At 45.5% G+C, this 19,691-nt stretch overlaps 1 protein-coding gene across 1 annotated transcript; it reads right to left on the bottom strand.

Moving 5' to 3' along the window:
• Nucleotides 1-6,585: 6,585 nt before the first annotated feature.
• nfil3-5 (nuclear factor, interleukin 3 regulated, member 5) lies at nucleotides 6,586-16,773 on the bottom strand. Its single transcript, XM_048248634.1, has 2 exons — nucleotides 16,421-16,773; nucleotides 6,586-10,932 (listed from the first exon to the last, which is right to left on the bottom strand). The coding sequence occupies exon 2, from the start codon at nucleotides 10,342-10,344 to the stop codon at nucleotides 8,551-8,553; it is 1,794 nt and encodes a 597-aa protein (XP_048104591.1). The 5' UTR covers nucleotides 10,345-10,932; nucleotides 16,421-16,773; the 3' UTR covers nucleotides 6,586-8,550.
• Between the last annotated feature and the right edge of the window lie 2,918 nt (nucleotides 16,774-19,691).

Genomic DNA, 19,691 nt, shown 5'->3' with positions numbered 1-19,691 from the left:
CTCACTGTCCCCCCAATACACTCACATGGCAATATTTTCATACACGCACACTAAAAGTCACACATACAAGACCACAGACCACACATACATGCACACACGTGTGCAGGCAGGCACACACACACACACACACACACACACACACACACACACACACACACACACACACAGGATGTAGCACCACTGGAGGCTGTTTTGTATTGCATAACTGGATGCTGACTCATAGAGGCGCTGGTACTCCAGTGGCCTACTTCATATTCACATGGGACAGATGAGCAGATGAGGCATCCTAAGCCACTGGGTGCCCTACTTTACTGATTTTTACTCCACTCACTGCGCCATTGGCCCAAATCTCACTCTGCATGAATCCAGTCGGAGTGGCCACTCTGCATGGACGAGCCCTCCACCGGCTGGCTCATCACGTAACACCTGCGTCATTTTTTATCCCTGTGCATGTGATGTTATTCATATCCTCCTGTTGGGGCAGGGCAAGCGAGCATGTTTGCCTTTTTTTTTCTAAAGCGAAAAGCTGACCTTGTTTTGACGTAATGTGGAATAAAAGTTGCCCCTGTGTGTATGTGTTTGTGTGTGTGCATGTGCGTTTGCACTGTCGTGTTTGTGTGTGTTGTGTCACAATAACTGCCACACTACAGTTTAAGGTCACGTGTCTCCATATTCACCGTAATGGACCACGTGACTAATATCAGCAATAGAATGGAATAGATCCATGATGAATTCCAAGTGGTATGAAGGCAGTAAAGGTGGATGTGTGGCAGGCTGAGGCCGGTGTCTGTTGGGAGGCAGTAAAGGTGGATGTGTGGCAGGCTGAAGGTGGATGTGCGGCAGGCTGAGGCTGGTGTCTGTTGGGAGGCCTCATATGTGAATGCTGGGCACTTGTGGCATGTAAAAATAAACGCAGGGCATCACAAGCTGCTCAGCTTACATTACCGCTCAACTGACTGAGTGTTGAAATCCAATGATGATGGGAAACACATTCCTTTGGCCACACACACACAGCTCCTCTGCTACCCCATCCACCAACGTCCCCCCCCCCCCCCCTGAAGCCCCCCAACCCCCCTCCCACCCACCCCCAGGGCTCCTTTTTGAAATTGCACCACATCTCATCGGTCAGCAGGTCCACATTCCTCCGATGCATCAGACAGTCATGCTCTGAGTAAGATGCACAATAAATGGGGCAACAGGCTGACTGGAAACTCTCCCTGTTGAGCTTAAAGATATCCAAACTTGAAGAGTGAGTGGTTTTATATGGCTGACATTCCTTCTCTTGGGCATGGTTCGACCTCTTAAACATGAGGAAAGGGTCTGGAGCTGGGGGAGTGTGTGTGTGTGTGTGTGTGTGTGTGTGTGTGTGTGTGTGTGTGTGTGTGTGTGTGTGTGTGTGTGTGTTTGTGTGTGTGTGTGTGTGTGTGTGTGTGTGGGGGGGCGGGGGGCAAACAAACTGCCAAGAGTGCACTACTTCTGTCAAACAGTGATGGAATCTTTACAGTTCCAACCCACAAGTTTGACATACGAGATGGGGTGTTACTGAAGTCTGTGGACTGGTTACCATGACAGAGAGAGAGAGAGAGAGAAAAGACAGAGAAAGAAAAAGAGGTTATGTGAGGTTTTAAGAGAGAGAGAGAGAGGGGAGAGGGAGCAGGCTCTTCGACTGCTGACAGCCACAGAGCTGTGTGGGCGGCTGGGTGAGGCGAGGGGATGGGCTGACCTACATTTTGCTGTGACCTGACTCTGATCCCCCTACAACTTACAAATCACACTCATTACTTAAGGTTGGGTCGATGGAAATGCACAAGCCTCAGGCACTGTAATGGGATCAGGGCACCTCCACATTAACTTGTGCAGATTATTCTCTGTCTGCGTCTCTTTTGTTCTCAGAGTGCAATGCGGGTGGGAGTTTGAGCCCAATAGTCTGAGGTTGTCCACTGGCCCTCTCTCATCACAGATGCCAGGCTGCATGCCTCTGGCCTGACCTCACTGGGCTGTGGTCAGCGCCGGGGCTCTGTAGCAGAGCGTTGCTCAGACATTACTTCTGCCCCTGCAATACTCAACTCCACACGCCCCTCCTCATGGTCAACTTTCTTTGTCTGCTTGCTCCATCTCTCTCTCTCTCTCTCTCTTTATCTTCCTTTTTGGCATCACCTTTTACCCTCCACCCGCGCCAAACACACAGACACACACCTTACCCCCCCTGCCGCCCTCCTTTCCAGTGCCCTCTGTCTCAGATTGACCTAATTTTCTCTGTGCGAGGGGCCGAGGGTGCGACTGACCCACTCAGCAGAGCGGGACAGGCCCAGTTCAGGGACAGCCTGCCAGACAGCTCCATCAGCCCCAAACTTGCAGCTCAGAAAGCAGACAGGCTAACCTGACGGCCTCCATATCGCCGCTCCTCCACTATCGCATTTCCAGACAGAGTGTATTAACGATATTAGGGTGTGTGTGTGTGTGTGTGTGTGTGTGTGTGTGTGTGTGTGTGTGTGTGTGTGTGTGTGTTTGTCAGTGACTGACAGTTTTCTTCACTTTTCTTTCTCCTGGTGTGCTCACATTTCTGATGTCAACATAGGTTTATTTACCACTCTCAAATTCAGTTCAAACAGCTCCCTGGCATTGTAATGCTTAAATCATTAGTTGAGATAATTTGTAGAGTTAATTATTAGCAATCGGTGGTCAGTAATTAATCTGTTGTTGTCTTCTTGATATCGTCTTATCGGCAACCTGGCCGACCACCTTTTGAACTGCATGCTAATTCCATTTTGTTGTGGCGATCACCTCCGTGTGGGACAGAAAATAGAGTGAGTGAATCAACTGCACTTACATAACACTCGCGCGGAGTCTCAGGAAAACACACAGGCTGTGCTCTGCCCTGCGCATCACCAGTATGAATAAGCAATGCTGCTCGCACAACAACGTCACACAACGCATGACACTCAGGCCTGTTGCTCAGTGAACCTCAGCTTATGTCAGTTTGGAGAAATTTGCATTATATAAGAAGCTAAATGAGGAACTCGCCATGTCATTTTCAAGTCTCATTGTGGCTTTGTGCTCGCTAAAGGGCTTGATAACTTTTTATTATTGAGGTTGGTAATCTCATCTCTACAACAAAAGGTCTATGAATGTCTTGAATGTCAATCTTCTTGACTGGGTGTCTATCTCAGTAATATCAACAGAGTTATCAGGATTATTGAGATCAAATTCTCTTTCCCAGGCGGTGAGAAGTATTACTATGCCGTGTTTGGTGATGAATTGGGACTAAAGGAGTCACTTGGGTGCTTGGAGAGCAGCCTTACATTGTGTTCGTGAGACCAGCACCATAGACATGAAACAGCACGGCTACAGAGGACCACACCGAGAAACCAGAACAAACCAGAGTTTGTGGAAGGGGCGAAAGGCATACAAGACAGGGCTCCAACTGTTCCCATTAGAATTGATGTCCCTCTTGCTCCAAACTTCTGCTGCATAACATGTACACTCAGCCTGTTATGACACCGTTTCTATCTCTCCCTCTTATTTTCTCTCTCTTTTCATCTCCTTCTCTCTCTCTCTCTGACACACACACACACACACACACACACACACACACACACACACACACACACACACACAGAGTCTTGCATCTGCTCCCACTCCCCCCTGACCTACATTTGCAGCAGCATGGTTACGTAACCCAGGCGGCCGCCGTGTTGTTGATCAGGAAGCCTGGTGCTGCTGCTGGTGCGGCTCTGCTCTGCTCTGCTCTGCTCTGCTGTGATGTGCTGTGCTGTGCTGTGCTGTGCTCGGCACCGGCTGTCATCTCATCACACACCACACTCTCAGCTGATCACGCTGATCACATACAGTACAAACAGGAGACTGGCGGCCAGGCGAGAGTGAGGTCGAAACAAGCCATGTTTTGGAAAGCACACCGTGAGACAAGAAGCAGTTGTTGGCTGCTCTTTGATCATCCAGATGGAAACAGAAGTCGAGTGAACTGGCTGGATTTTGTGGCGTTTCAATCATGCAGGCTCGTAAGACAAAGCTCACAGCCAGCCAGCGCAGAATGGGCAGAGCAGCCTGTTTTTCTGCCTGAGCAGATTGTGTGTTTTGGTTGTGTTACATCATTGGCAGCACTAGCATGTAAACACAGTGGATGGGGCGTGGACTAAGGAATGCAGGAAACATCCTCCTCTGACATGATAGTGCACTACACCCATAGACAGGTTGTAATAGGAAAATGTGTAAGGTGTGGTTGCTTTGGCCAAATGATCCATATTTGTGTAGGTTATAACAACAAAATGGTAAGTGGACTGTGTTTATATAGCCGACTCCCCCACCTGGCTGCATTTATATATTCACCCCATCACTCACACATTCATACATTTATATATTCACCCCATCACTCACCCACCTAGCTGCATTTATATATTCACCCCATCACTCACCCACCTAGCTGCATTTATATATTCACCCCATCACTCACCCACCTAGCTGCATTTATATATTCACCCCATCACTCACACATTCATACATTTATATATTCACCCCATCACTCACACATTCATACATTTATATATTCACCCCATCACTCACCCACCTAGCTGCATTTATATATTCACCCCATCACTCACCCACCTGGCTGCATTTATATATTCACCCCATCACTCACCCACCTGGCTGCATTTATATATTTATATATTCACCCCATCACTCACCCACCTAGCTGCATTTATATATTCACCCCATCACTCACAAATTCACAGAGGTTGCCACGCAAGGTTTCAGTCAGCACATCAGGATTTGGTGTTCAGTGTCTTGCTCAAGGAAACTTCAACAAGGTCAGGAGGAGTCAGGCTTAAACCAGCAATCTTCCAGCTACTGGACGACTCACCGTCACTCCAATGAGTATGTATAATATTATTAGGCTATGTTATGCTTATGGATTGTAAAATATCTCGGAATCTAAAGGACATTTGAAGGTCATTTGATCATGTTCCTTGGGAAGGGAAAGGTGTGTTTGTTGTGCTGCGGAGTCTCTCTCAGGCTGCAGGATGGATGGCATGCTAACCTGAGCGTGACTACAGCAGCACATGCCTGCGTTTGTCTGCAGTGGCAGATTTGTGACGTACATCCCCTGGCCCCCTCCCCTCCCTCTTCCTCTACCCCTCACTCTTCACCGCTCCTCATCTCTCTCTCCTCCCCTCCGCATTGACCTACTTTTCCCCTGACCTGCTTTCGCAGGCTTCTGTAGGATCCAAACAGATGAAAAACGCATGAAAAGAAAGAGAGAAAGGGAGGGAGAAGGAGAGAAAGACAAAGAACGAGAGAAAGCGAGAGAGAGAGAGAGAGAGAGAGAGAGAGAGAAGTAAAGCACTGCTCAGGAAGCACTGCGGCTGTCACTGAATGTCACCTTGCCATTGTTCTGTGGGTGCCACGGCAACTGGTGCTGCGGTCGTGTCCACATGCTACAGGCAGTGGCGACAACAAGCAGCCCTTTGTTCCTGCCGAGACCAGAGCTCCACCGGTGCTAATGAAAACATGCTGACATGAAGTGATGTCAGTTCCAGTGAATTCCATCAATTAATCGGCTCAATTTTAAGGAATAATTATGAACCCAGCGCAAGAGTGATACAACCACACTGTTAGATAACAGAGATGAAAACAATTAGATAAGAGAGACCTTCCTGCTCCCTTACCGCGGTGTTGCATATATAATGACGAAGTTACACTTTCATGCATGCCAAATTAAGTAAATTATTAATCTACAATGAAAGAACCTGACCCAAGGTCTCTCTACCAACTATGTTGCCTTTGTTTTGTTCCCCCCTTCTGTGAGCTCAGTTACATAACACGGCCCCAGTGCTGTGGTGGTTACATAACACGGCCCCAGTGCTGTGGTATGACTCGTTTGGACAGCCTTATGAAATGGAGTTGGCAATTTTGTTTTGAAGTTTTCCGTTTCCCCTCACACGCTGCCAATGGGATTTATTGCACGGGCATGTTCACTAGCTCACAGGCTGGAGCGCCCTGTTCCCTCTCTGGTGGGGCTGTTATTTCATTAGGAGCAAGGTGTTCACATACACGACGTTCCATGGCACGTCTGCACACTGAATATTTCTAGAACACCATGTCTCACACACACACACACACACACACGCACATGAAGTAACAGCGGACATCTTGACCTCTCCAAAACATCAGTTCTGTTTTGGCTTCTGACCCACAGGGGATTATTATAATAAAAAAAAGTGAAGTGAGTGCGTGCAAAGTTATGTATGCCATCATTCATGCTCCTGGGCTGCTTGTGTGATGTGGGTAAGTAGGGCAGTGTTATGTCAGGGACAGAAGATTCCGGAGCCCTGCTGGGATTCTATGTACCCATGTGTCATTCTGATGCTCCTCACATTTCAATTAATCCTGCATGCCAGGAGGAGCCGGCCGGCTCGGCCATCAGGAGAGACCTGATGCTGTGCTTTGACTTCTGGACACAATGTGCTGCTTATTTATTGAAGTGATTCTTGAGAAGTTTCTGTGCTGATTTTATTGTGACATAATCAGACTCAGGGAAGCGTATGAAAGAAATCTATGACACACAGATAGAGAAATTCAATGTTTTATTTTTGTTTTTTTTTCTTCTTTTTCTGTCATCTATCTTTCATTTTGAACATTAGTGTCCTTCCAAACACATCTGTGCAGGGTAAAAACCCAAACACACGTTCAGCTCTTTTCCATTTTTCTTGAAACTCGGCAAACACACATTACATGGGAGTACACTGGTGTACATAGAGGGCTCGGGGTCGGGGTGTACAGACATAAAAAATCACATTCTAGAAATAGGTGGATGGTAAAGACAAAGGGACAGAAAATACATTAACAAAAATTATAATGGTGAAATATGAAATATAAAATAAAAAAAAATAATAATAATAATAATAACAATAATAATAATAGAATAAAATAAACCTTATAACATCATCCAAGAGAGAAAACTTTACATTTATACACAATGGCCAGTGGCAGGCACCTGAAAGCGAAACATTAAAACACAGATTGTACAAACCGAATGATACAGTGCAGGATTAGCACTTAGCATCCCGGTGTGATAAAACACTACAGTGGGACTAGGGCGCTACACACAGGTGGCAATTGTCCAACAGACAGAGAGGCACCTTTTGAGAATTAAAAGAGTAAGTGACCCAATAATGGTCAATAATGGCAAACACCAGATAACATACATATATTTATATATGTACGAATAAGTGACCTTGTTATAATAAAAACACCCATGTAATAAATCTGGGCCAATCAAATTTGGTGGCATGGAGAGCCAAACTCCATATGCCATGTGTGAACCACATAAGACACTTGAGTACCTTCCGCGCCTCCACAACTCTGCTCTACTGAGGTAGTATCAAGGTTTTTCTGAAACCGGATCTCTGAGAAAGAGAAACATCTTGATATGTTTTTATTTTTTTTACACAGGCCATATTCCTGTGTCGGCAGCCACAACCAAACTGTGAAGAATCACTCGAGAATCAGTGTCAAGTGTGTCTTCACGCCTTCACTTGTAAGAAGATGAGTGGCAAATGTTCCTGATTCATGTACTTATTTGTATTCATATCTCGTCAATGGTGACGGAGCAAATTCAAAAAGCCCTCTCACTTTAATCGGGGACTTGAGCAGCTGACATCTAATCAGTTTGGTTTGTCCTATATATGGCCAGAACATGGGCACATTCAAATACCTTGTAAAACCTTTGTGTGTGTTTTGAAAAAATAAAAATAAAAAAAATAAACTGGAAGCATACATTTTTACAATAAACAGGTTAGGACTGTACAAGAACTCCAGCACGAACAAATGGACAACCTTTTTAACTTTGCTCCCTCTCTTTTACTCCTGTGTTTTCTTCTTTTTTGGTAGTTTTTGATTTTTCATTTTCTTCTTAAAATATATTTTAAATATTTGTAAATTTATATGTCACAGTAATATACAATCCAAGTGCTTGAAAATGGCAAAGGGTGGGGTTGAGGAGGAAAGTGAATCAGAAATGGAAGAGATGTTTTTGTTTCCCTCTAAAATGGAACTCGTCAGGACTTGGTCCCCCAATGATGCTCATTGAGAAATATTAAGTGCCACCTATTGAGAGAGCTGAGACCACAGCAGTTTTAGAGTTCATCCCAGATTTAACTGGAGTCCTGCTGGCCTCAGGTCATCACTGCAGAGCAGGAGGAGAAACCTTCCTGTCTACCTTTGAGCTTTTCAGACCATGAATCTCAGATTAAACTGAAAAGAGTTCCATCTCTCCCATTCTTTAATGAAAATACCTTGTCTGACCCAATAAGTGCTATTGAACGTCTCTGTCAGAAATAGAGAAGTATAGGGTCTGGACCAAACATGACACAGTGCATCCAAAATCACAGTCCAGGAACTAGTCAGTAATGTCTGTCCTCAGTTATGGGAGGATGAGTGATGGACTATTATACATTGGTGTTGAGTGTGGATTGGTTGAATAGTCTGGTAATGGTAGGAAGTCACAAGTGACTGTCCCAGAGTTCTCCTCCTTCACTCGCGCCTCTTGCTCCTCCCTCCTCGGCCACCAGAGCTCTTCTTCCCTTTCTCCTCCGCCTCTCGACTGGGAGATTCCGTTGTGCTCACCATCTCCGGGAAGCCATTGTCTGCCTCTTGGCTACCGTTGGTGGCGACTGGCCCTTGCGGGTGACCCATTTGGGCCAGGGCCAGGTATGGGTGCTGGGGCAGGGCAGGGCTCGGCGATGACGCCGAGGTGGGGTTGGGAGAGTTGGCGGAGGCGATGTCCAACTGGGCTTGCGCTCCACAGCTGGAAAACCCTCTGTACTTGAGTCGCAGCTTGTGAGGCAGGGCGGTGGTCCTCACCTCCGACTGACACTCCCCGTTCTGGCCTGCCGCGCTGGAGCAGGTGGGAGACAGGGTGGACTGGTGGGCTGTGGTCATGCACTGATAGCCGCCCGTGTCGGAGGACGAGGACGGAGACTCGTCGTCCGTGGAGCCCTCTCTGTCTGAGCTCCGGGGGTCTCCGTCACTGGAGGAAGTGTCTTTGCCTGAGGAGTTCTCAGGGTAGTGCGCCTCGGCCCTCGGGCCGCCTTCGTACGTTAGCACTGGTGGCTCCTCGTCCTGGGTGTTGAGGTAGGATTGTTGGCGGTGGTACAGGTGGGTCTTGCCCTCCTCGCTGCTGGGGAGAAGGTTGGGGGCGAAGGTGTTTGGGTTGTGATCTTGGCTTTGAGCCCCGTACTGCCCTTGAGTACTGCTCACTTGCTGATGATGCGTTTGCGGCCCCTGCTCGGAGACCCCTTCCATCTGGCTACTGCCGTACTCGCCGTACGTCGGGGAGTCCAAAGACTTCCTCGCCAGTTGCTTGGCCACCTCCGTGATGGTCTCCAGGCTCTCCGCGTTGGCCCGGAGCTGAGCGGCGTGGTGGGCCTGGCCGTCCGGCTGCTGCTCCATCTCCTCGGCCCTCTGGCCGTCCGCTGAGTAGGAGCCGCTGCTGGAGCGGTACAGGATCACGCTCCTCTGGGCCGGAGGGGCCACTGCGTCCTGCTGCTCCATGTCCTGCGGGTGGTGGGAGTGCATGCCGCTCAGGCCATGATGGCCGTTGAACATGCTGTTGATGACACTGGCCTCGAGTCTGCTGATGTCCATGCCCGTGCTCTCGTGCTTGACCTCGTAAGCGGCAGGCTCGGGGCTGTTGCGAGACGACCCGTCGGACATGTCGGACAGGGAGCCGCGGGGGGAGTACTTCAGGACCTGCCGGTCGCCCCGGCTGGACTGCTCGGCCTCAGAAGAGTCGGAGTTCATCATCATCTGGGAGGCGCTGGAGTAGCCGCTGCTGGAGAAGTAGGGCTTGGCCGAGGGCGTGCTGGAGCCCGTGGACGTGCCGTTGTTGGCCAGCGCGTTGGCCACTGCGGCGGCCGCGGCGGCGGCTGAGGTGCTGATCTGCTGCGTCTTCTCCATGTAGGAGGCCGTGCTGATGAGGCCAAAGCGCAGCTTGAGCTGCAGGAGCTCCGTCTTCAGGCGCACGTTCTCCTCGTTGAGGGCCATCACGCGGTTCTCCAGCACCATGTCGTTGAGGCGCCGCTTTTCCCGGGAGCGCTTGGCTGCCTCGTTGTTCTTGCGCCGCTTCTCCCAGTAGGAGGCGTCCTTTTTCTCATCGGAGATGAACTCACGCTTTCTTCTGCAAGTCATGTTCGGTTTGGGTTTGGCCCCGCGCCGGCCTGGGGTTGTTTCGGATGACGGTATACTGCTCTCACTGAACGTTGAAAATGTTTCTAAAGATTCCAAATTTTCACTGGTGTTTTGGACGTGTAGATTCAGGCTTTCCATTGTCTTCCAATATAGGCCAGTTGGGAATTGTAGCTCTCAGCTGGCATTGAAATAAACTTATATCAGTGGTAAATTTATCAGGTCTTGTGGTTGGTATTATTTTCTTCAAGGTAGGATCAATCAATTACTTTGAGGTCCTTATGTTCCTCTGGGGAGGACCCTCAATTATATGAGTGCTCCTTTTGGGTTCTTTTGTTACAGTTCAGTTCAGATTCTTCAAGTGTCCAAACTGGCCAAGAAGATGAGGAAGAGGTGGAACTCAACATAAACCTCCCTCATTTATCAAATCTTAAGAGTCCAAGCTTCGAAAACAAAGAGCTCTTCTCCCCTCAGGGTGAGCTGATGTGAATCCTCTTCCGTTTTCCCACTGCTACAACTGGGTCAAGTCAAGTCTGCAGGAATTCCTGGACTCCGGCTGAAGCAGGTTTCTGTTTGTTTGCAAATCTTGAGAGACGTGCTGTCAAGGCTGGTGACCTAAGGCTTCAGGTGTCTTCAACAGGAAGTAGGTCAGTGTGTCTGGATGAGGATTTTTCCACAGCTTATCAGTCTCCCGGGGCAACACCACCCTCTCGCTCACTAGGAGTAAGCCTGTAAACACAAAAAAAGGAGACAATCTGGTCATTATAAGAAATTATGCCGATGGCTTAAAAGTCAACAAGGACAACCACAGATCTCCTTTGGTGGTCTCTATTAGTTACATGGTAAAACAAACAGTATATAACACTTTGGTGCAACTGTAAAGAGTTAAAGTCGTAGCCCCATAAAACTTCAGTGTCAACATTAAAACAGAGCAAAATGCTATTATGAAAAAAAAGACTGCTTGTGTAATAATCATGTACTGACAAAACAACTCTGAAAGGAAGTTCAGACAATTGGTTGTTGAAGTAGGAGTAGTACTCTGTGTTTTACTTTTCATTCTGGTGTAGGGGCTTTAGAGGAATATAGGTCACCGGCGCCAGCACAGGGGAGAGAGAGGGAGGGCAGGGAATGTGCTGTGCTGCGCCACTCTTGTGTAAGACACCGCACTGTCACATAACCAGAGGCACCTGACCAAGCGCCAGAGCTGCAGCGCCAAGCAGAGGAGAGTGAGAGAGAGAGAGAGAGAGAGAGAGAGAGAGAGAAAAGAGAGAGACTGAGAGAGAGAGAGAGAGAGAGAGAGAGAGAAAGGGTAGGACAGTAGGGCATCCCGGTGCCTCCTTTTTGGGATCTAAATCCTCCAACCCTCTATGCAGTCTATTCCCCTCCATAAAAAACTGAACGACGCCACTCTACCTATCACATTAAACTGAGCTTCTGTCTGAGATTCTGTCTGAGCTGGCCACTAGCTCAGTCCACTCTGTTGTAATATACTGACTCTAATTCACACTGCCCTTTGAATAGGACGCAGGCTGGCCTGTCTCTAACTTTTTTTCCAGTGTGATTTAACTCCAAGTCCTCCTGAGCACTCTGCAGCTGAAGCCAAGTACTGTAGTCCGTCTTGTTATGTCAGAGAGGTGTTACACAATCAGGACTCCCCTGGGGATCAATCTATCTATCTATTTATCTATCTATCTATCTATCTATCTATCTCTATCAGGGGCTGGGATCTCATTTCCACCTGGCAGCACTTGCCTTTCCATGGTTCAAGCACAAAATCCTTTTTGTCTTTCTATTATTAAAAGAAAATTAATCCATATATCTGAGTTAACTAAGACAAATTTCAATAAGGCTCTGTTATTTAACAACAGCCCCTCATTCAGACAGGGTTTTTGGTATTATTTATGTAACTATTACACCAGAATGCAAACAGGTCCAAAAATAAAGCAATTCTGAAACATTTACCTAAATGAGAAATTATGATAAACATCATATCATATGATAAACATAAATTTAGACACCAAATATAAAATTCCTTTTCCATGACCACCATGTGCTCCAACCCTATACCTTTTTCTCTGTGTGTAAGTGTACGATAGAGATTCTGCTGTTTACCCCATAGTCCAGAATAGTCTTATCAGGACTATGTTCCCCTCAGCCTGGGAGTATGACACACAGTTACATAACCTCACAGACAGCCATGGCACATCTGTGTTGCCTTCCTTTTAATTCAGCCTATTCTTACCACCACAAAGCCTTCCTTTCTTCACTGAATGTGTTGTGTAGGGTGGGGTGGGGTGGGAGGCTGGGAAGAATAGGTTTTATTCCCATGCTCTGGAAAGCCTTTTAGTAACATAAGTAAGCATGGAAAGAGCTTCCTGTCTCATCACCGGCCTTCCAATCACAAATCTCTATTCAAGCTATTTGTGTTGTTTGTGCCTGTTTATTTTTACCAATCCACAACACAAGGGGAAGGATTTACACGTGAAGCCCACAAACGTGGGAAACAAAGCGCTGCATTTGATGCCAGTTTCCACAGCACTAAAGCAACATGGTACGAGAGAGGGAGAGGGGAGAGAGAGAGAGAAAGAGAGAGGGAAAGTATGGCGCTATGTCCCACTGACCTAGAAACTAGGGCTGCACAGTAAACACTGCACTCAGTCTTGATGCTGCGCCGAAAACTAGGTCAGTGTTACTGCAAGAGAGGGAGCAGGCTAGGTGGAGAGAGAATTAGAGTGTGCTCTAAAAATAGAGGGAGTGAGGGAGAGAGAGAAAAGAGCGGGAGGAGGGAGGGAGGGAGGGAGTGCGTGTGCGAAAGACAGAGGGAGGGGGTTGGGGAAAGAGTGGAGGTTTTCAATTGGTGGAGAGGGGAGGAATTTTACCAGCACTGCAGTGCTGGGGAAAAAAACAAAGTCAAAGACAGAGAACGTCAGCAAGAGATATCGGATTCTACAAAGCGATGAATCATACCATCTATTAATCCCTGGACACAAACAAATGCTCTGTTTTATTTCCATTTTATGCCGTGATAAAAAAAATGAAAACGTACGTTAACGCTAGTGATGGTGTTAGTGGGGGGTGGGGTGCAGCAGAGCTGACGTCACCTCATTGCCCAATTCAAGCTGTGAGCCAAAGACTCTGCAGTGTCTGAGATGCTCCGGCACATTGTGTGTCTCTGTGAACGGCCACGAGGCCAAGTTCACTGTTGTGTAACACCAAACGGCTAGAACTCACAGGCTTCAGATCTCAACGGCTTCCTAATTCAGACGAAGCACTATCAGCCCCATCACGTATCTTGAGTCATTAAGAATCACATTGACAAATTCTGGTGCAATAGCAATGTTCTCAGTTAACTAACCGACAAATTCTTCACACTTAAAAGAGAAGGCCATACCCATCGGAGTTCATTTTCATGAGCTCTTTATCAAGACCCCCTGAGTGCTTGACACAGACAAACAGACGCATTTCAGCATCTCTGGGTCTGGGCTATCAGGTGACACAGGCAAATGGAGGTGCCGTTGACTGCTGTTTGTTCTTTAACCGTCTTCCCACAGCGTGATGCTTGGTCTGTGGAATGTCAGCAGACATGCTCCGCTCCCCTGCAAGTGGCAGCGCTGCACTCCACAGCAAGCTTTATCTTCTCAGAAAGGGGGACCGCAGTCCAGGAAAACCCAGGCTCAGGGCCAGTGAAAGTAACGCTCAGTTCTCCGTCAGTATACACAAACAGAGACCATTCCACATGTGTTGGCCCAGTCACAGGGTCGGGACCACAGGGTGTAACCTCTCTCCAGGCCAAGTAAGGGCACCAAATTAATTTAAGGTCAAACAAGATTCAATTGTGACTCCTATTACCGCTGACGCTCAAGGATAAATGCAGTAGAGTATGTAAGTATTTAAGAAGAAGTGTCAAACTGTCAACACATTCCCAAGCATCAAAACCAGCAAATGCAAAGCACACTATAATTAAGATTCTATGAAGTCACTCTGCAATATTTATCAAACACAGTGCCAGACCAACCAGACTATATGATTTGAATTTTAATTAAAGGGGTTCTGCTACTTTCTCTCACTGGATGAAGTTGGTCAAAAAGTTTGTTCACATTCCTGACATGCTTATGCAAGGAGTGGTGAGTTATTTCCATTGGAGTTGTTCACCTTAACATATACATATACGGAGCTCTGCACGCAGTCACCTTCTTCACATTGCATCCTCCATTTCTTTCCATAACTGATATATCACGACATGAAGGCATAAACTATAATTGGTTAGTAATCTTTGCTATAGGCTTAATGTACAGGTGTGGCATCTGAGAGATAAGTTAAAAACTCTTGCCTAATACCTCATGGTGCTTACAGATTTGACCTACATTTTCAGACAAGCAGAGCTTACCCCCCCTCAAGCCTGCCCTCCTTCAGGCAAATAGTTGGAGCTGATTTGGGGTCCCAAACAGCTGCATGCATCATCTCCAAAACAGTATCATGTTTATTATGCAACCCCTGGCAACCTTTCTGAATGTTAGTAAAATCAAATAAATACTTTTCAAACTTAAAAAAAAAACTAGGCCTACCTGATGACTGCATGCTCTTTCTCTTAGCCTATCTGTCTCTTAAATATCTCTCAAATATTTTTGTACTCCAGAATGTGTGCAAAATGTTGCTCTTTAAACGAAAAGGCATCTTTTCTCTTTGCTCTTTAAAGTAAAAGGCATTTTTTTGTGTAGTTGACTTTACTTGGAAATTACATTCTCAAAACGACATAACTTCATGACACTGGTTCTCTTCACGTTTTCATCACTATCAAATGATTATATGAATTTTGTCTCCTAAGAACTTAAGGTGAAATGTCTGTCAAGATCAAGCCAAACATAGCCTACCCTTGTTAAAATGAATAGGACATACCAGATTCAAATGGTTTCCTACGTGTCTATGTAGTAGGCTAAACTTATGTTCTGCAACTCCCCTTCGCTCCGCTGAAATCAAATTGAAGTCCACAGTGACTCACCGCCACCGCACCCAAGTTTCGTATGCCCCACGCCAAAAGCATGCTAAGCAGAGCATTTTAACATATATAAAGCAAGGATTACGGGCTGAATCCTCACCACGTTTAGAAGTCAAACGCCAAGTAACACTGAAGCCGAAGGTCCGATGTGTGCCAGATATAGTTTGTCAAATGCAACAAAATTACAACGGAGACTCAACCGCAACAATATCATATGAAACTTTCAAGAGAAGTGATGTGTGGTGAGGACAACGTGGTAAAGAGCAAATCATAGGGAGGCATGATGTAGGACGTTTCCTTTCCTGGCCACTTAAGTTAACGGCTACATAGGGCTACACGTGACAAGCCGGGCAAGTGTCTCAAGGAAACCCATGGAATGTGTCCAGTTGTTTGACTTGCAACATAACACAAAACTCCCCGCCTTCAGGCCTGGCCAAACTCCCAGTAGGCTAGGTCCATGTCTCATAGTAAACTTTAAGCCAATTCAAAACTTAACAAAGACAAAGGTAGCCTAATTATTGACATAGACTACATGTAAGATACATAATAATAACGAATATTATAATAATAATAATAATAATAATAACATAATAATAAAAAGAAGTTGTATGATTATTTAGAACTAGGTCACAACCCTTTCCCAAAGGTTAGCTATAAGCCTAATGCAATTAAGCGGTCTAATATGGGTCAGTAGGTTACCGACATGAAGTAGGTTAGTAATGCAATTGGAGATGTAAAGAACAGGTTCCTTTCCAAATATGGACTTAGCTTCATCCTGCGACCATCAACCGTCAGCGGACCCCAACCCCCCTAAAACGTTTTTGATTTCGCAAGGAATTCTACCCCCACCCGCCGGAAAACGCGGCTGAAATGTGGGGGGAAATGCCTCGCCTTGACAATGAGAGTATAGCGATTTGCCAAGATTCAACAGCGCTCAATGAAATACTGTATAACAATATTTTATTAAACAAATAGACACCGACATTTTGTCTACTTTCTATGTTGTGTATGGGATGCGCTTATGCTGACATAGGCTAAGACACGCTACACACGATTCTACTGTCTGAAGTCAGTTGCCAAATGAACAATAACCTAGACACGCTGGCTTGTCTGTGTGCGCCGCAAGGTGATGCGATTTTTCACCTAATAGGCAAGGAACAGAAAGGATCAGATCATGCAAGCACAATGGATTGAAGTTTCGTTAATAATATAAAAACCCACCTCGGTGTAAATAGATGATTCCAAAGAAAATCCTTCAAGAAGAGTTTGCTCCAGAGTTGAAGTTGTTATATCCTGCGATCTTATTCAGATTCCGGCTGGAAACGTTACACGCTGCGTGTTCCTCTCTCACCGGCTCAGTCAATGATGCTGGCTCTAGTGCTTGTCGTGTCTCCCAGTTTTGGTCTGAGTCCTCATGTTATGTCGGAGTCTTGCTCTAGTTTCCTACGCCTCTATCTCTCGGTCGTTGAATGTGTGTTAGTAGGTCAGTAGTTGCATAACAGAACGCTTTAGGTGCCTAGTCACGTTTTTGTTCTCTCTCCGCGCGCTCTCAGTTTGCCCCCACCGTTCGTCTTTACCCCTCCCTGTTGAAATGAGATGAGACGTGAGGAGGTAGTGTAGGGGAGAGGAGGAGAGACGGAGTTACGGAGTAGTAGGTATTAATGTTACGTCAGCTCCAGACATAGGGAAGGCTACTAGGGCACACGTTATAGAATAGAACTAAATTGAGCATGAATGAGTTGAACCTAAACATAAACTCTAGATCATTAATATCGCTTTTGCGTGCGCTGTTGAATCTTGGCATATTCAGTAGACTAAGTAGATGATGCATTATTGGCGTAGGTGACAGAGAACACATCTTGTGAAATTGGTTACATTATTTACAACAAAGTGCTTCCGATTTTCTGAAGCCACTACACCTTTCAAAACTAGTATTTGAACACTATGTTAGATAAACAACATGTGGGAACACAATATTTGGTTATTACGCAATAATGTAATCTAAGTCAGCACAGGACATTAATCATACAATATCTTGATGGAAATAGATAAACAATATGTGGGGATACAATATTTGGTTATTACGTAATAATGTAATCTGTGTTCACAGGACATTAAAAAAAAATAATAAAAATAAAGTAGCCTACTTTTACATTTCATTTTTGGTAGCATATTCATTTTTTGACCTTGAGCAAAAATGTCTTCCATACAAAGTCAAGGGTAGAAAACAAAAGGTCCTCAGCCCTCCTTACAGCAATAAAGTTTTTTGTAAAAATATTGACATTATAGTGATATTTATTTTAACTATGTGTTCGTATAGCCTACTGTTGCTTTGGACAAAAGTGTCTGCCAAATACCATTTCCAAATCATAAAGATGCAGCTTAGAGGAGACTACTTTTTTTATATACACATATATTTTGTATCAGTAGCCATATCTCAGAATTTTGATTTAGTTTGTGGCTGATTCTCCTCTCTCTCTTTCTCCCTCTCTAGCTTGAGCTCTTTGGCTCTCTCTCAGACATCACACAGAGGCCACTAGCTTTAGTTGTACCCCCTGCTGTGGTAGTCAGACCCCATTCTGAGCCATTCATAGACGGGGTGCATTTTCCGCTGTCAGTGGCCTCATATGGATCTATCACGTGACTGCACTCAAGACTGTGAATACCCATTTCTTCACACAGACATGGTTTCCTGTTACACAAGGAGAAGCCCTTTACTGGGAGACCAAATCTCAAACAAAACATAGGCAGTGATGTGATGTCTGTCTGTCTCTCTCCTTCCCCTTTTGTCTCCATGCTGATGGACACAGCGCAGATTGAAAGCCTTGGCCTTGAACTTGGCCACCCCTCCCCCTCCCTCTTTCCCCCAACACTCCCTCCCCTGTCTGCATCTGCAAGGGTTCCCTTGGCAACCGTTGTGCTGCCTGCCTAGCAACTGCCCCCCTCTCCCTTCCTAGAGATGGGGGTGGAAATGGGGTAGTGGGGCACACAAAGGACCCAATGTGTGTTTATTTAACATGGATTATCATAGACACCACCAGCAGGACTGAAGGCAGTCTCTGCTGCTGTGCTGAGATGTTTAGGCAGGCCCTTGCATTGGGGTTCATTATTTAAGTACCTACAGGGGAAGCCACACACTTTTCCAGAAGAAATGCGCCTATCTGTATGCTTTAAGTACATTCACAAATGTTTATTTTGATTTTCTCAAAGGGACTTTGAGGGATTTTTTTTAGCAATTTAATGTTGGCTCTGAATGATGCAAAATGTACAGAAATGCATGTTTACTAGAGACAGAAAAAGTGAAATATAGTGACAAACATAAAATCACTCCACCCATTGTTTGTTTTCTGGAGAAAGGGGTCTCAATATGTACAGATATTTCAGCGCCCTCTAGTGTTTACTATTTGCAATTGGAAAGGCGTGTTGTGGACAAAGGTGAAATTGCGGTGAAACGTCCAAAGTGACAGTAGGGGAGAGCCGGGACAGTTGAACCACTTTTTAATTAAACGTAATTTACAAAGCGATCGTACCACACTGAAAGCTAACATTTGGTCACTAGTAACCTACATCTGTCCTCTGTCAAATACAGATGCATTTTCAGCTTTGAACAAAACCGTTCAGGAATTATTACAACAAAAGTGGGACGTGCGTAATGTTTCATTCGTCCCTCCTGGTCGGGACAGTTGAAACAACATATAGTCAGGCCTATATGGTTTCTGTGGGTTTGAAATGTAAATTTTTGGAGAGTGGTTGGACTGTCTTTAGAGATCATTGAACATGGAGAAAAATGATGTCTCCATTTTTTTTTACCTGTTTCAACCCTATTTTTTTGAAATTGTATATTTCACTGTAATTAACACCATACATTTCGCCTAAATCACTGGATATGTTGAATAAAGTTCACAAAACAGTTATTTTCAACAGTATGATGTCAGTATTATGATTGTATGTCAAACAATTAGAGATAAGATCAATAACCAATCAGTTTCACCAAATACACATACTTGCTGAAAGATAGCAAAAACATAACAGAATCACAGATGAGACTTCGAACAACATTTAATTAATTTACATATACACAACATATTAGATCTCACTTCCACAATTTGCTAATCAAAATCTACAACTAGTCTACTAGACCCTATTCCTACACACCTTCTTAAGACTGCTCTCCCCTTCCTGGATAATGTTTTGCTCTTGATTATAAATAATTCAATGCTATCAGGGCATGTACCACAGTCGTTTAAGACATCTGTTATTAAGCCCACCCTCAAAAAACCTAGCCTTGTATCAATACTGGTCCTTCTGGACCTCAGCGCTGCCTTTGACACCATAGACCATGACATACTACTTAGCCTTGAAAATTTGATAGGCATCAGACTCAGCACTCGCTTGGTTTAGATCATACCTTCTTAACCATCAACAATTTGTACAGGTCCATAATAAACCATCTACCCAGATTATGGTAAAATATGGAGTGCCTCAAGGCTCA

This window comes from Alosa alosa, chromosome 7 (assembly GCF_017589495.1).
Source record: "Alosa alosa isolate M-15738 ecotype Scorff River chromosome 7, AALO_Geno_1.1, whole genome shotgun sequence".
NCBI lineage: Eukaryota > Metazoa > Chordata > Actinopteri > Clupeiformes > Clupeidae > Alosa > Alosa alosa.
The sequence above is the reverse complement of the archived record's forward strand: the minus strand, read 5'-3'. Positions and strand labels throughout refer to the sequence as shown.

What these genes read in the sequence shown, in the direction of transcription:
- nfil3-5 (XM_048248634.1), bottom strand. Translation starts at nt 10,344, where the DNA reads ATGGAAAGCCTGAATCTACACGTCCAAAACACCAGTGAAAATTTGGAA.